General features: G+C 45.1%; 2 protein-coding genes across 6 annotated transcripts in view; both read right to left on the bottom strand.

Moving 5' to 3' along the window:
* GPRASP2 (G protein-coupled receptor associated sorting protein 2) overlaps positions 1-17,785 on the bottom strand; it is a 118,140-nt gene that overhangs the window by 50,954 nt on the left and 49,401 nt on the right. The window lies entirely within an intron of this gene.
* GPRASP1 (G protein-coupled receptor associated sorting protein 1) lies at positions 9,679-16,984 on the bottom strand. 5 transcript variants are annotated; one of them, XM_016942768.4, is made up of 6 exons: positions 16,539-16,753; positions 16,401-16,447; positions 15,869-15,959; positions 15,236-15,303; positions 14,836-14,913; positions 9,679-14,554 (listed from the first exon to the last, which is right to left on the bottom strand). In XM_016942768.4, the coding sequence occupies exon 6, from the start codon at positions 14,218-14,220 to the stop codon at positions 10,033-10,035; it is 4,188 nt and encodes a 1,395-aa protein (XP_016798257.2). In that variant the 5' UTR covers positions 14,221-14,554; positions 14,836-14,913; positions 15,236-15,303; positions 15,869-15,959; positions 16,401-16,447; positions 16,539-16,753; the 3' UTR covers positions 9,679-10,032. The 5 variants fall into 5 exon arrangements, with proteins under 5 accessions (XP_016798257.2, XP_016798256.2, XP_063660873.1 ...); XM_016942767.4 differs by lacking the exon at positions 16,401-16,447 and having other exon boundaries at positions 16,539-16,984; XM_063804803.1 differs by lacking the exons at positions 15,236-15,303; positions 16,401-16,447 and having other exon boundaries at positions 16,539-16,651.

The raw sequence follows: 17,785 nt of genomic DNA, 5'->3' as shown, positions 1-17,785 counted from the left end.
CCCACCAACCAAAAAAAATCTCAGGACCAGATGGATTTACAGCTGAATTCTACCAGAGTTACAAAGCGGAGCTGGTACTATTTCTTCTGAAACTATTCCAAACAACTGAAAAGGAGGGACTCCTCCCTAATTCATTTTATGAGGCCAGCATCCTCCCGATACCAAAACCTGGCAGAGATGCAACAAGAAAAGAAAACTTCGAGCCAATATCCCTGATGAACATACATGCAAAAATCCTCAGTAAAATACTAACAAACCGAATCCATATGCAAATCAATAAATGTAATTCATCACATAAACAGAACTAAAGAGAAAAAAATACATGATTATCTCAATAGATGCGGAAAAGGCCTTCGATAAAATTCAACATCCCTTCATGTTAAAAACTCTCAACAAACTAGGTATTGAAGGAACATACCTCAAAATAATAAGAGCCATTTATGACAAACCCACAACCAATATCATACTGAATGGGCAAAAGCTGGAAGCATTTCCCTTGAAAACCAGAACAAGACAAGAATACCCTCTCTCACCACTTCTATTCGACATAGTATTAGAAGTTCTGGCCAGGGCAATCAGGCAAGAGAAAGTAATAAAGCATATTCGAATACGAAGAGAGGAAGTCAAATTGTCCTTGTATGCAGATAACATGATCCTATACCTAGAAAACCCTATCAATAGAGCCCAAAATCTTCTTAAGCTGATAAGCACCTTCAGCAAAGTCTCAGGATAAAAAATCAATGTGCAGAAATCACAAGCATTCATATATACAAACAGCAAACAAGCAGAGAGCCAAATCATGAATGAACTCCCATTTTCAATTGCCACAAAGAGAAGAAAATACCTAGGAATAAAGCTAACAAGGGAAGTGAAGGACCGCTTCGAGGAGAACTACAAACTACTGCTCAAGGAAATCAGAGAGGAAATGAGCAGATGGAAAAACATTCTATACTCATGGATAGGAAGAATCAATATTGTGAAAATGGCCATACTGCCCAAAGTGATTTATAGATTCAGTGCTATTCCCATTAAACTACCATTGGTATTCTTCACAGAATTAGAAGAAACAATTTTAAAATTCATATGGAAGCAAAAAAGAGCTCGTGTAGCCGGGAAAGTCCTAAGTAAAAAGAACAATGCTAGAGGCATCACGCTACCTGACTTCAAACTATACTATAAGGCTACAGTAACCAAAACAGCATGGTACCGGCACAAAAACAGGCACATAGACCAATGGAACAGAATACAGAACTCAGAAATAAAACTGCACATCTACAACCATCTGATCTTTGACAAACCTGACAAAAACAAGCAATGAGGAAAGGATTCCCTATTTAACAAATGGTGCTGGCAGAACTGGCTAGCCATATGCCAAAAATTGAAAATGGACCCCTTCCTTACACCATATACAAAAATTAACTCAAAATGGATTAAAGACTTAAATGTAAAACCCAAAACTATAAAAACCCTAGAAGAAAATCTGGGCAATACCATTCAGGACGTAGGGATGGGCAAAGATTTCATGACAAAAATGTCAAAAGCAACTGCAATAAAAGCAAAAATTGACAAATGGTATCTAATAAAACTAAAGAGCTTCTGCACAGCAAAATAAACTATCATCAGAATGAACAGACAACCTACAGAATGGGAGAAGACTTTTACAGTCTGTCCATCTGACAAAGGTCTAATATCCAGAATCTACAAGAAACTTAAATTTACAAGAAAAAACTAAACAACCCCATTAAAAAGTGGGCAAAGGAAATGAACAATTTTCAAAAGAAGACATAAATGCGGCCAAAAACACATATGAAAAAAAAGCTCAACATCACTGATCATTAGAGAAATGCAATCAAAATCACAATGAGATACCATCTCATACCAGTCAAACTGGCGATTATTAACAAGTCAAGAAACAACAGATCCTGGTGAGGTTGCAGAAGAATAGGGATGCTTTTACACTGTTGTTGGGAATGTAAATTAGTTCAAGCATTGTGGAAGACAGTGAGGCGATTCCCCAAAGACCTAGAATCAGAAATACCATTTGACCCAACAATCCCATTGTTGGGTATATACCCAAAGGAATATAAATCATTCTATTATAAAGATGCATGCACATGTATGCTCACTGCAGCAATATTCACAATAGCAAAGATGTGGAATCAACCCAAATGCCCATCAGTGATGGACTGGATAAAGAAAATGTGGTACATGTACACCACGGAATACTATGCAGCCATAAAAAAGGAATGAGGTCATGTCCTTTGCAGTGACATGGATGAAGCAGGAAGCCATTATCCTCAGCAAACTAATGCAGAGACAGAAAATCCAACACTGCAGGTTCTCACTTATAAGTGGAAGCTGAACAATGAGAACACATCAACACAGAGATGGGAACAACACACACTGGGGCCTGTGGGGGGAGGGCAGCAAGCAGGGAGAGCATTAGGAAAATGAGTTAATGCATGCCAGGCTTAATAGCTGGGTGATGGGTTGATAGATGCAGCAAACCACCATGGCACACATTTACCTATGTAATTTACCTAGGTGATGGGTTGATAGATGCAGCAAACCACCATGGCACACATCTACCTGCACATCCTGCACATGTACCCTGGAACTTAGAAAATAAAATAAAATAAAATAAAATAAAATAAAATAAAATAATTCTGAACCAACTGGGCCTTATTGACATTTATAGAACAATTCACACAATAACAGAAGAATACACATTCCCTTCAAGTACACATAGAATATTTATCAAGGTAGACCATATTCTGGACCATAAATGAAGTCTCAGTAAATTAAAAGGATTCAAGTTACACGAAGTATGTTCTCTGGCTACAACGTAATTAAATTAGAAATCAATAACTGGAAAAGTCCCCAAATACTTGAGAACTACACAGCATACATCTAAATAACTAACTCTTGCATCAAAGAACAAACTCAAAGAGAAATCAGTAAGTAATTTCAAACTGAAGAAAAATGAAAACACAACACACCAAAAATTGTGAGATATAGTTAAAGTAGTATTAGAGGGAAATTTGCAGTACTAAAATCCCTATATTAGAAAAGAAGAAAGGTCTCAAATCAATGGCCTCAGTTTCTAGTTTAAGTGACCAGAAAAAGTAGAGTAACTTAAACACCAAGTAAACAAAAAAAATAATATATATGAAGGGAGAAACCAAGGAAATAGAAAACAGTAAAACAATAAAGAAAATCAATAAGACTAAACGCTAGTTCATTGAGATGGTCAATAAAATTGATAACCCTCTAGGCAGAAAAATTTTTAAAAAGAGAGAGAAGGAGAAGACACAATTAGTAACATCAGGAATGAGAGAGGTTAAATCATCAGATACTCTACAAACGTCAAAAGAATAATGAGAAACTGATTAACAAGGATGTAGTAAAACAGATACTCACATATATTGCTGGTGGCAGTAAATACTTATAGTACCCCTTTCCAGGGAAATTTGAGAATGCCTAATAAAACTACACACATGCACTTATTATTTGACCTACCAGCACCAGATCTAGGAATCTGTGAAGATACACGTCCAAACATACAAAAATACTGTATATTTTCTTTTTTTTTTTTTTTACATTTTTTTTTTATTATACTTTAAGTTTTAGGGTACATGTGCACATTGTGCAGGTTAGTTACATATGTATACATGTGCCATGCTGGTGCGCTGCACCCACTAACTCGTCATCTAGCATTAGGTATATCTCCCAATGCTATCCCTCCCCCCTCCCCCCTCCCCACCACAGTCCCCAGAGTGTGATATTCCCCTTCCTGTGTCCATGTGATCTCATTGTTCAATTCCCACCTATGAGTGAGAATATGCGGTGTTTGGTTTTTTGTTCTTGCGATAGTTTACTGAGAATGATGGTTTCCAGTTTCATCCATGTCCCTACAAAGGACATGAACTCATCATTTTTTATGGCTGCATAGTATTCCATGGTGTATATGTGCCACATTTTCTTAATCCAGTCTATCATTGTTGGACATTTGGGTTGGTTCCAAGTCTTTGCTATTGTGAATAATGCCGCAATAAACATACGTGTGCATGTGTCTTTATAGCAGCATGATTTATAGTCATTTGGGTATATACCCAGTAATGGGATGGCTGGGTCAAATGGTATTTCTAGTTCTAGATCCCTGAGGAATCGCCACACTGACTTCCACAATGGTTGAACTAGTTTACAGTCCCACCAACAGTGTAAAAGTGTTCCTATTTCTCCACATCCTCTCCAGCACCTGTTGTTTCCTGACTTTTGAATGATTGACATTCTAACTGGTGTGAGATGATATCTCATAGTGGTTTTGACTTGCATTTCTCTGATGGCCAGTGATGATGAGCATTTTTTCATGTGTTTTTTGGCTGCATAAATGTCTTCTTTTGAGAAGTGTCTGTTCATGTCCCTCGCCCACTTTTTGATGGGGTTGTTTGTTTTTTTCTTGTAAATTTGTTTGAGTTCATTGTAGATTCTGGATATTAGCCCTTTGTCAGATGAGTAGGTTGCGAAAATTTTCTCCCATGCTGTAGGTTGCCTGTTCACTCTGATGGTAGTTTCTTTTGCTGTGCAGAAGCTCTTTAGTTTAATTAGATCCCATTTGTCAATTTTGGCTTTTGTTGCCATTGCTTTTGGTGTTTTGGACATGAAGTCCTTGCCCACGCCTATGTCCTGAATGGTAATGCCTAGGTTTTCTTCTAGGGTTTTTATGGTTTTAGGTCTAACGTTTAAATCTTTAATCCATCTTGAATTGATTTTTGTATAAGGTGTAAGGAAGGGATCCAGTTTCAGCTTTCTACATATGGCTAGCCAGTTTTCCCAGCACCATTAGGATACAAAATCAATGTACAAAAATCACAAGCATTCCTATACACCAACAACAGACAAACAGAGAGCCAAATCATGAGTGAACTCCCATTCACAATTGCTTCAAAGAGAATAAAATACCTAGGAATCCAACTTACAAGGGATGTGAAGGACCTCTTCAAGGAGAACTACAAATCACTGCTCAAGGAAATAAAAGAGGATACAAACAAATGGAAGAACATTCCATGCTCATGGGTAGGAAGAATCAATATCGTGAAAATGGCCATACTGCCCAAGGTAATTTACAGATTCAATGCCATCCCCATCAAGCTACCAATGACTTTCTTCACAGAATTGGAAAAAACTACTTTAAAGTTCATATGGAACCAAAAAAGAGCCCGCATCGCCAAGTCAATCCTAAGCCAAAAGAACAAAGCTGGAGGCATCACACTACCTGACTTCAAACTATACTACAAGGCTACAGTAACCAAAACAGCATGGTACTGGTACCAAAACAGAGATATAGATCAATGGAACAGAACAGAGCCCTCAGAAATAACACCACTTACCTACAACTATCTGATCTTTGACAAACCTGAGAAAAAGAAGCAATGGGGAAAGGATTCCCTATTTAATAAATGGTGCTGGAAAAAATACTGTATATTTTCACAAGGTTATTCCTTCCAGTATTATTTGTACTAGCTTAATATTAGAAACAAATGTCCACTCATAGGAAAGTGAGTAAATAAATTATGGTAGTGACACAATAAAGTATATGCAGCTGTAAAAAATAATGTGGAAGACATTTATGAGTTGGCTTCAAATCTGTAAAATGCAAAAAATATAGAGGTTAATAGGACCAATATAATTTATTTTTTCTAATATATTCTCCTAAAAGAATTTGGTATCATGTGGCTATCTCATAGACCTGAGCTATGACCAAAAGGCTTCAACACCAACTAGGAGATGTCACCAAGAATAGGTGCAAATCACCAAGTCTAAAGCATTGGCTATAAAACTGAAACAAGGAAGACAGCAAAGGGTCTACAGAGGGGAATCTGTAAGACAGTCTCTGTAGGTGGTTCTCAGAAAGACCCTCTTCTGAGGCCCTGGACTTTAGGAGGAGGGGGCATCAGATGGAGCAGCAACCCTTGTCATTAGATGAAAACGAACTGTTGAGAGCACAGTTTGAGACTGGGTCCTTTCAGGACCTCATATCCAGGGCAGATCCTCAGGATGCTGCTGCCTGAGGCTGAGATCCAGAAATCTACTTGGGGGTTGAGAAACACAGAGTATCGCAATGAAAATTCCTATGTGAAGAACCCAAAGCATTTAGGTTCCCTCCTCTTGAGTCTCTGTTTCCTCCTTTCTTCCCTAGAGCTGAAAATTGAGGTTCATTCCTCCCTTGGATTCCCAGCCAGCTAGAGCCTTGGAGCAAAAGGTGGATGTCCATGTTCCCCCTCCCCCACTAAGACATGATTAGAGGGTTGGAACTTTCAGCCTCACCCCTTGACCTCCAAGGAGAGGACAGGGGCTGGAGATTGAGCTAATCACCAATGGTCAATGATTTCATCAATCATATCTATGCAATGAAACCTCTACAAAAACCCTAACTGTCTGAGATTTTCCAGGTTGGTGAACTCATTCATATTCTGGGAAGGTGGTGTACCCCAAATCCACATGGATGGCAGCTTCTGCATTTGGGACCCTTCTGGACCTTGCCATATGTACCTCTTCATCTGGCTTTTAATTTATATTCTTTATAATGAACCAATAATAGGAAGTAGCATTTCCCTGAGTTCTGTGGGCCCTTATAGCAAATTATTGAACCTGAGGAGGGGGTTGTGAGAACTCCCAACTAGTAGCTAAGTCAGACAGAAGTGTGGGTGACATGGAGATCCATTACTTGTGACTGTTGTCTGAAGTGGGGGAGGGCAGTCTTATGGGAATGAGCCCTTAACCAGAGAAGTCTGCACTAACTCTGGGTAGTGTCAGAATTGAATTAAATTGTAGGATACCTAGCTGGTGTCCTCAAAGAATAAAAGAATTGCTTGGTGTGAAAAATCCACACATTCTATCCCAGAAGTATTGTGGGTAGAGGAACCATTTTCTTTCACTTGGTACCCAGTGGATGCATGGGGCAGGGGGAAAGGAGAATACTCAATGTGAAAGAGGAGAAGGACTTACCATGGGGCTGCTACCTGGAATGGGACCAAAGAAACACGTCCTAAGGAATGAGCAGAGATCACAACACAAGAGAGCAAAGGGTATGCAGAGGGGAACCTATGAGACTATCCATGAAGCAGTTTCTGTAGGTGGTCCCCAGACCCTCCTCTGAGGCCCAAGACAGCAGGGAGAGAGAGCATCACATGGAACAGCAACCCACTTTGTGTCCCTCAATGGGAATGAGATCCTGCTGCATGGGGCTGAGATCCAGGAATCCCCTTGGGGGTCGAGAAGCTTGGAGTATCCTAATGAGAAATCCTAAGTGAAGGGCCCACAGCATCTAGGTTTCCTCCCCTCGAGTCTATGTCTCCTCCTTCTTTTCCTAGAACTGCCTGGATTGAGGTTCATTCCTCTCTTGCATCCCCAGCCAGCTGGAGCCTTGGAGCAAAAGGCAGATGTATGTGTTCTCTTCTGCCCTCCTCCACCCTCCGCCAGTTTTGAGCTGGTATCAGCCATCCCCACTGCCTGAATACTGCCAGTAAACAGACTGACAGAGAGCAGAGTGAGTGCCTACTTGGTGGGAGGAAGACAGCAGTAGCATAGTCCATGGTTCCCATCCCCACCCTTACCTTTCCTGATCCAGCACCACACGTGTTCACGAACTGTCACTTCACCATTTCCCCTCTCTGGGCTCCCCTGAAGCCAACTCCATCCATATGCCCACCTCTCCCACCCACACATAGAAACACAGGGCGCTGGGCTGGGACCCCTGGGATGTTCAAAAGGCAGGAGGCAGCCCGGGGATCCGAGGCACTACCTGTACCCGCATCTAGTCTCAGTCACCGCCTCTCAGGGATGGCATCTGCCGTCCTTGCACCCACCTCCTCCAATAGCAACAGCTGCTTCTCTTCACGAACGCCTCGGGCAGGTAGAGTCTGCTTCTTGAGCTCCTGGACAAAAGACAGACCGTCTAAGACCGCTAGCGGTTGGCTGAGGGATAGTTTCCTCTACCAAGAAATGCTGTAATTCCGGTCGCCTGAGAAATTAGTTTTCAGGCTGATGAAGCATGGAGAGACACCTATCCACCTTAATATTCCGCCGTTCCCCCCACCTCCCGCTCTGCGGAGCACAGTTGTCGTCTGCCTTTCCTGTACTTTCTGGGTGTAAGAAAACACTCCTCTAGGCCGGCTCAACCCAGAGCCTGGTCACATGACCCACCGTCAGCCCCTCCCCCCTCCACGTGACTGCGCAGTCCGCTAGTTCGCCACAGCCCTGGATGACAGTCAGAAGACAGCCTCCGGGGTGCTTGCTAGAAGACCCTCAAGCTCCTGGCCCAGACAGCTGGAAGGAAGGCCGGGCTTTGCTCTGGAGGACCACTGGGCTGGCGAGGAACATTCGATGAGGATTGGGGAGATGAAGTGATTTGTGATATTTTGTATACGACTAGAGCGACATACTAAAACACACTCAAGATCTGTCTTGAAAAATGCTGGTAAGCAAAACAAACATTCAAACTCCAATTTGCACCACCAGGATGATCCCTGTTAAAACTTTTGATTTGTGAAGGGAGGCAAAACTGCCACTTTGCCCTACTTTCGTAAACCTTAGCAAACTAACATCTTATTGGAATTTAATTTATATCATTTATAATGAACCAGAAATAGGAAGTAATGAGAAATAAGATCAGGTGGGAAAAAGCCTTTGCATCCTGAGGCAAACAAAATGTAAAAGGGTCACTGTTTCTATTTTTTTTTCCTGAGAAAATAAAACTTTGCATATTTCCTGTTATCCTGGACTCTCTCCCCAAACCGACTTTATCCCTGTCTCTTGCTACTGTCTGAACATATATGTTCCAACCTTTTTAAATGTAAAAATACATGTGGGATGAACTCAGGAACTTTGGCAATTTTACAGTTTGGTCCTTTAAATACTTTTTAATTTTTAATTTTTAATTGACAAGCCAGTTCTTCTGAAATTGTAGTCTCTCTTACCTCTTCATTCCTTTGATACATTTTATATCATTGTAGAATTTTCTATTATTAAATAATATACACTTCACATGAGTTTGGTCAATTTATTCACATTTATTTTTCAAATGGGATCATACTTTCCATGTATGACACCAGTGTTCTCTATTATATGAAATATCAAAAATGTCAGGGCTTTTCCTAAAACCCTATACATCATCATGTTTAATGGCTGTATGATGTTGCCTTAACACTTACCATGGTACCATCATGATTAAATTGTCTTCCTGACTCAATCAAATCCCTATGCTTTCCTGTCTTATTCTTTTGCCCTTTAGGTAGTATGGAAGCAGCAGTTGTACTTTGAGCTGTAAAATGCAAATCCTCAGCTCTTTAAAACTTATGTCATCCTCTATGTTGCTCAATATATTCCTCTCACTCACTCTAGGCAAACAGGATACCTCACTCCCATAGGAAAATTTTTCCTAACTCCATGCTTTTTTTTTTTTTTTACACCACCAATATCTTTCCCAAACTTCAGAGTCCAACCGAAGTAGCTACTTTTTCTCTGAAGTATGCCCTACATAGCAGCCCCTGGTAATTTTTGCGTTTAAAGCTGAGAAAAAAACTTTTGAAAGGAACATATTATTCATATATTAATTATCTCTATGTGTGTTCATGTGTTATCATTGGGTCTGTATTTTAATTTCAAGAAGAAGGGTGATTTCTGCCAACTTTAACATAGAACTTTATTGAAACACAAACAACACTCAAATATATATATATACAGTAGAACGACAATCAGAAGGGTGGCTTATTTATGATTGCTCAGTTCACTATAAGCTCAAATACTGAACATCACAATGTGGACAAGACAAATATCAACAAATGTGTTTTCAGCTCTAATATTCAGTTGGCATCAGAAAAATGCTCCAGCTTACAGACAGAGTTGGACAAAGTTAGTGTCAGCACTAAAGATATATGTTGCAACACAGAACCAACTGTTAAAATCAAAGCATTACTCAAGGATCATAACTCAGGAACATAAGGACAATCTGAGGCCAGCAATTAACCATTACTAATTTTCTTGGTCCCCTTCAGGGTCATTTTGATTGTCTGTTTTGCCTTGCAGTTCCTTAGCAAATTTCTCAACTTTGTGGAATGCAGAAATAAGCGGCTCAATATTGAAATCATCATCAGAGAACACTGTTTCTTTTTTGATATTGTTGCCAATATTCTCAAATATTGCAAGAACAATTTGAATATTGTCATTTGTCTCTTCCCTGTTAAAAAGGCCTATAAATTCTGACACTGCTTCAGCACTGAGTAGTTCTTTTGTCATGAAAAGATTTTCAGACAAATTCAGTAGCATTTTCAAAACATGAAACCTTGTTTTGGCATTGCCTGTAGCTAATAAGGAGAGAAACCCAGACATATAATTGGCAACCAGTGTGTGATAGTCAGTAGTAGTAGTGAGATGTCTAATCATCCTTATTCCAGACAGCTGTTCCGGGGAATCCACGCTATAAGCAAGGGTTTCCTCACACACTTTACATATGTATGTCTGAATTATGTTTAGATTCGGATAAGGTGGGGCCATGAGAATCATATTTTCCAAAAAACTTGTTCTAACTCGGGAGGACGGATAATTAAGCAAGGTTTCAATAAGTGAGACAACACCTGAATCGCGAATGAAATCTCGGGTAAATTGAGAAGCACTTCTCATACCCATTGCGATTTTAGATATTTCATGAATAAAAGGATCCCGAATTTTTTCCATTAATAAAAGGAGTTCTTCAAACTCTTCAGAACCAATTTTCAGCTCACATTGTATGCAGTTACAGGATGAACTCTCAGGCTCTGTACTCTCCTTGGCCCTAAGATGCTCTCGAATTTCCTGGACTGACCTGTAGGAAGGATCATACTGAAATGGGAACTCAGGACTAGGCTGATCAGGCTGAAGCAAAGATTCCTGATCTTCCCCTTCTGGGCTAAGTACCATGTTCCTGGGTTTGCCCCCAAACATTTCACAGAATAAAGATGCTGCCTCTTTCGGAAATCTAAAGGGGCTTATAGATGGGAAGCCGACCCTACCCCATGGACCAGGCTTGAACTGAACAGTGACCTCCTCCCAACTCTGAGGCCTGCGTGAAGGATCAGGCTCCTGTTCAACTGAACACGTGGACCTGCAAATGGCCCTGAACACAGGACTAGGATTTGATTCAAAATGGGCCTCATCTCCTGCCCAGAACCAGGACCCCACTATGGCCTCATCTTCATCAGCTAATGTCCTGGACCCACAGTTGCTTCCATTGTCAGTCCTGTTATCTACCTCATCTTCAGCCTCAAACCAAGACCCAACAATGGCCCCTTCCTCATTTTCTGGCTTGGACTCACAGGTGGCCACAGTTCCAGTTTCCTTAATGGCTTTGTCTCTAGACCAGAACCAGGACTCAACAATCATCTCTTCATCATCCTCTGGCTTGGATACACAGCATGGTCCTGCTTCTTCACCGACTTCTTTTCCATCCCAGAACCAGGACCCAAAAATGGTTTCCTCTTCAGTCTCTGACTCCATCTCCTCTACTGCCTGAGATCCAGCCTGTATACTGGCTTCTTCTTCAGGCCAGAACCAGGACCCAACAGTGATTTCTTCCTCCTCAGTCCCAGGCTTTGACTCAAAGCCGACTCCTGCCACTGCCTCCAGACTGGCCTCTTCTTCCCAGAACCAGGACCCAATAATGACTTCTTCCTCTTCAGCTTTAGGACTGGATTTGCTGCAAGACCCAGCCTCTCTTCTAATGGTCTCTTCTCTGGCCCCAAACCAGGACCCAACAATACCTTCTTTCTCAGCTGCTAGCCTGTCTTCTTCTCTAGTCTCAGCAGCTGGCTCTAGTTTGTCCTCTTCTCCAGCCCAGAACCAAGAACCAATAATGTCCCCCTCCTCAGCTTCTGGCCTGGACTCTTCTCTGTCAGTAGCCTCTGAAATGGCTTCATCTTCTTTCCAGAACCAGGAATTGATTATGGTCTCCTCTTCAGTCAGTAACTTGGCCTTTTCTCCAGTCCCATCTATATTACTCTCTTCTGTAGCCCATAACCAGGACCCTATAATGGCCTCTGGCTTTGTGTATTTTCTGGACCAGAACCATGAATTGACAATGTCCTCTTCCTCCTCTGGCCTAGACTTCCAACTTCCTCCACCGGCAGGATACATACAGGGTTCTTTTTCTGCCCAGAAGCAAGACTTATTATTGGTCTCCTCAGCCCCTGCCATAAATCTGCATCTGACACCAGTCCCATGCTTCATACTGACCTCTTCTTTGGCTCCAAAACATGGTATCATGGCCTCTTCCTTGTCCTCCAGGCTAGACTTGCTGTTGACATCACCCTCCACACAAGCTTCTACTCTGGTCCAAAACCAGGACCCAATAATGGGCTCCTCCTCCTCAGCCCCTTGCATGGTGTCACAGCTAGTTTCAGCCCTACAATCCATATAGGTCTGGTTTTCAGCCCAAAACCAGGACCCGAATATTGTCTCTTCTTCAGCTCCTGGCCTGGCCTCTTCTCCGATTCCAGCCTCTATATCAACTTGTTCTCCAGACCAAAACCAGGGACCAATGACCTCTTCTTCCTCAGACCTTGTCCTGGACTCACAGCTGACCCCAACACCAGATTCCACACTGGCCGCATCAATGACCCAGAACCACGACCCAAAAATGGTCTCTTCCTCAGCCTCTTGGTTGACCTCTTCACCAGCCCAGAACCAGGAACCAATAATGACCTGTTCATCATCAGCTGCTAGTATAGATTCAGAGGTGGCCTCAGCCCCAGTTTTCATACTGGTCTTTTCCCTAGCCCCAAATAAGGAATCACCAATATGCTCCCCATCAGTCCTTGGTCTGGAATTACTGCTAGCCCCAGTCCCCATACTGGCCTCTTCTTCAGTCCAGAACCAACTCCCAATTATGGACTCATCCTCCACTTGTAGACTGGACTCTATGCTGGCTTCATCTGCCATGCTGGACTCGTCTGTAGCCCAGAACCAGGTCCCAATGAGGGCTTCCTCCTCTGACCTGGCTTCTTGCTTGGCCCTGGCTCGGGCCTTGGTTTTGGCCTCTTCCTTTGTCATTGCCCTGGCCCTGGCCTCTTTCTTGATCATGGGCCTTGAAAAGGTATTAGCATTTTCTTCAGGCCAGACACAGGACTCTTTTTTAATTACATCTATAGACCCAGGCATGAAATCAATGCAAGCTTCTCGCTTGGCCCTGTGCCTGGCCCTGTTATTGGCCTCCTTCCCAGCTCTCATTTTGGACCTGAATTTGGCCTCCTTTCCAGCCCCAAACCAGGACTCCAAATGGTCTTCATGCTCAGATCCAGAACTTGATTCAACATAGACTTCTTTCTTAGACCTAAACCTGGACCTGCTATTGGGATCTTCCCTGGGCCCAGACCAGGTATTGGTTTTATCTCTGGCCCAGAACCAGGGTGTCTTAACAGACTCATCCTCAGAACCAGAACTAGATGCAATATAGAGCTCCTGGTTAGTTTGGGACCTAGACATGGTATTAGCCTCTTGATTGGCCATGTGCATGGATCTGTTACTGTCTTTTACCCTATTCCCAGGATGAAATTTTGCAGTGACCTCATCTCCACTCCAGAACAAGGAACTCACAGATTGGTCTACCCATTTGAAATCAGAATTAGGAGAGGCTTCTTGTTTGGATGTAGGCCTAGGACAGCACCAGGACCCCATATTGGTCTCCTCCTTTGACCTAAAAGAAGGCTGGAATCCTGCTTGGTAATGGGCCTTCCTTCTAGGAAAGCTCTCAGTGTCTGTATTAACCAGTTCTCTATCCTCAGACAGGTACTTTGTTTTAGCAACCAAGACAGAATCAGTACTGACAAGTGGAGAGGCTATGATATTGGTCTGGGAGTTTCTCTCTGTCTTAGACAATCTTTCAGCACCAAACCTGGGCTGAGCCCACATCTGGGCTTCTTCCTTAAATCGTGAAACAGGTATTGCCTTGGCCTTACTCTTAGGGCGTGCCCCACCCACTGCACTTGTCTCAACTTTGGTGCTTGCTCCAGGCATAACCTTGGACTTATTCTTGGGCCTTGCCCCAGGCATTATCTGGGCCTGGGTCCTAACCTTGGGTCTGACCACCAGAGGGACATCATTCTCTATCTCAGCCCCACCTACAACCTCTTCCGCAGGCTTCTTTTCAGGCTTGACCTGGGCACCAGACTCAATCTCTGCCCCAGTCATGGTACAAGTTACAAAGAAAGTCCAGTACTATACTCCTCCCCCAGTCTAAACCTCAACCACAGATCTGTCACAGGTTTGTTTCTTCACACTCTGATCTTTAGGTGATTGAGGATATAAGCTTGGAAACAAGAGTTAGAGTCAATATCCAGTCCAGTAGTCACTCAGCCTCCTTCCCAAACACAGTCTCAGTCAGTAATTCAATAATACAGATAGAGTGTAGAACAGGCACAACCAAGCTTGAGGAAGACAGAGATTTCCTGGATGGGTGCAGACCCGTTGAGGGTGGTTGTCAGCAGCAACTCCACCACCAGCAAAGCAGCCACTGGAGGTGGATCTAGGGAGAGAGAATGAAATGGGGCTTTGAGTCTCTTCCAATTATGTCATCCCATGCAGAGACATATGCAGTGAGACTGATGTTGAATGCTAGGTGGGACAGCTGGGCTTTGAGAAAGTCTCTCTGGACCGGCTGCCTCCTATTAAACAGGTCCAACAATGGTGGGAAAGTGTGTTGGCAATGGGAGGGGCCAAGAAGTCCCCAGATTGGACCCTAATCACTCCCGGACCCATGCTGGTCTCCACTACCCCGCCCAAAAGTATACCCACTCTCATACCAACCTTCACTTATGTGGTGCAGTTTCCCCCTCCTTTTCTTGTTCAAGTAGTGTCAAGCCCCACAGCTGACAGAAGGGGGTCCTACAGACAAGTAAACATACAGGAGAGAATGGAGAATGGTAGATAGGCAAGCACTCTGGCTCCTGTGACAAATATCTGTCTTCCCATTCAAGGGTTCAATGTATCTATGGTTTCCTGTGTCCTGGTCCCTGCTCTCAGGTCTTTCTGAGTCACAACCCAACCTACACCTATCTCATGTCCCCTGCAAGAAATAAAAAGGATGCTGGCACTGTGCAAATCCAGCAGAGTAGAAGTGGGTCTGCACCCACTGGTCTCAAAGTCACCTGCCATGCTCTCTTTCTCCAACTGTCCCCTGAATTGCCCCTTCCCCCTTCTCACCAACCTCCAGAGGTGTGAGCCAGTCTCCTCCTCCTTGCCTTTCTTGCAGAACTGGCCAGCCTTAAAGCAGGCCTATGGACAAACAGATGAAAAAGTAAGACAGGAAATGAGGGGTGGCAGTAAAGCCCTTGGTAGAGAGACCAACGCTAAGGATAAGAATCCCCATATTATTGATATCTGTCTTTCAACATTCGGGGTTTTGCTGGTGGAATATTCTCGTTTTGTTTAGGCCCTGCTTCAAGGTTCTAGAGATAACAACTCCTTCTCTTGACGTCATACTCTTCTCATTACTCCCTTCTCTAATTCTGAGGATTCACCACTAGGTGCGCCACATCCCCTTGCTCTGCGCAGCATAAAATGGGGGAAGGGCGCCACATATTCTAGAAAACAGGTCGTGAATTGGTACTTGTCAGTATGTCTCCCTCATCACCCCTACCTCCAAAGCTCACCCTTTCAAGCCCCTAGTTTAGGACGGTGGGGGAGGCAGGTGGGGATGGAAGGTGGGGGAAGCGCCTGGAACACCATTAGAGAGGGGAAGATTAAGAGGTGCTCCTGGATGCCTGACCTGCTCTGGTCGCAGTCCCCCACCCCGATTCGGTTCTCCAGTGTTTGGCACCCACCCCACATCCCCACACACCTCCAGAAATCCAGGGAATATTCGTGCTCCTCCTTTATTTCAAGCCTCTCCTCTACAGATGCTCACTGTGTCCTGTCAGAATACGCCAGACCTACCGCGCAGACAGACTTTGACATCAACCTGGAGTCTGTGGGAAGGGACAGCACCCAGGACACGGGGCCCCACAGGCCCCTTTCCGGAATCAGGGCCCGGAGCATCGTACGCGACCCACCTCCCGCGGGCTAGGCACAGAGCTGGGACGCTGGCCCACGAGGGCCCCCCCAGGCGCCCCCCAACTGCCTCCCGGGGGCCCCCCAAAACGGCTCCCGTTTGGCCATTTCTCCCGCAGGAGCCTCCCCCACAGCCGTCTCTCGGTACCGAAACCGTCGAGGGCTGCGCGCGGGCGCCTGCAAAGCTGGCTGGGAAGCGGTCAGCGCGGTTCTCCTCCAGACGATCTGACGGTGCCTCTGGAGCCAGCCCCTCAGCCCTTGGTCCGGCCTGGCCCGCACCAGTCACCGCCTCCCCATAGCCAGGGATCTCGGGCACTGCGCACCTCTCTCTAGCGCCCAGCTCCGAACGGATCGTCTCCTCGTTGCCAGGCTGTCAGGGTCCGGGGGGCAGGTTGCCAGCCGGTCCACCCTGGCGGACCACCCCCACACCACGGCCCCCCACCTCACGCACCCCTACTTGCCTTCAGAGGCCCAGAGCCCAGGTCATCGGCCTCCCCCTCCTCTCTTCAGCTCTCCTCTGGCTGCTCTTCAGTTGGATTCCCACCGCTTTCCCAGCGATCCGAATGGCAAAGACGAGTCCCGCCCCCCACGCCTCTGCACCAAACTGGGCAGGGGCTGCGCAGGATGCGGCAAGAACTGCTCTCCGCGAGGGTGTCGGGAAGGGGGGCGGAGGGATACGGCGCGAAAGTGCAGGACGCCCCCCTCACAGAACCACCATAGTTCCGACCCAGAGGTGGGCGGGGCCAGGACGAGCCCCAGCCTGGGCCTGCGGGTTGGCACCAGGCTGCCTCAGGAGGACCCCGCGGACCCTAACGTGGCGACGACCACCACATTTCTGGCGCTGCTATAATATATGGCACCGGCGGGCGGCTGCGGGGCCGGGCGGAGGACAGGATCGCGAGGTCGCGAAGAGCCGCGCTGGAGGGAGCAGCGGATGGATACCAAACCGTCCCTTGGTGTGTCTGCACCCCCGCCCCAACCGCCCCCCTATAAGGACTGCTGGGTGTTTGCCCTCTCCCTCTCCCTAGTCTGCTCACCCTCCTTCCTGGATGTTAATGGGAGAGGGGGTGTCAGCACTGCAGTGTGGGAGGGGAGAGGCGATTTCAGTCCAGACAGGCCCGGGGTTCTAGGGTGGTCGTCCTGTGCGTTTCTTTCCCAGCTTCGTGGAGCCACGCAGGGGAGGAAGGTACACCTGCTCTTAAGTGAACTCTGGGGCAGGGGGCTCCCATCAAGGACTCACCACTGCCCCTCTTCTAAAAGAAGGTAGACCTAGACCTCTAACCCTAGGAAACCAACCACTGGTCTGCACCAGACTCATTTCTTTCTGCCACACCGCTGTTTCTCATTTCAAATGGTGGCTCACGTTGGCATTGCGCCGTCCCCACAGTTGCCCCCAAAAGAGGACCTTTCCCTGTCAGGACCCGCAGGAGGTCATAACAGTCCTCTCTCTTTGATGCCGCCAGGTAGGGATGGTCCTGGCTTCTCTTCGGTTCCCTGTCAAGTCTTCTCTTGCCATGATATTTGGCAGTGTGGAAATATGGCTGGTATTCAAACCAGCTTGGATCTCAGCCACCTGCCACAACTACCTATTGTTTCAGCAGTCATTCTCAGGAGAGGATCCCACCGTGCACCCCCCTCCCCGAGACAAAGCAACCTGGCTCATTTGAATCCTCTTCTTTCACCCCCACATCCGTCCTCTACTCTTGAG

Source organism: Pan troglodytes, chromosome X, assembly GCF_028858775.2.
Source record: "Pan troglodytes isolate AG18354 chromosome X, NHGRI_mPanTro3-v2.0_pri, whole genome shotgun sequence".
Classification (NCBI taxonomy): domain Eukaryota; kingdom Metazoa; phylum Chordata; class Mammalia; order Primates; family Hominidae; genus Pan; species Pan troglodytes.
The sequence above is the reverse complement of the archived record's forward strand: the minus strand, read 5'-3'. Positions and strand labels throughout refer to the sequence as shown.

Bases quoted from the DNA above. Each gene is read 5' to 3' on its own strand.
- GPRASP1 (XM_016942767.4), bottom strand. From the start codon at position 14,220: ATGACTGGGGCAGAGATTGAGTCTGGTGCCCAGGTCAAGCCTGAAAAG.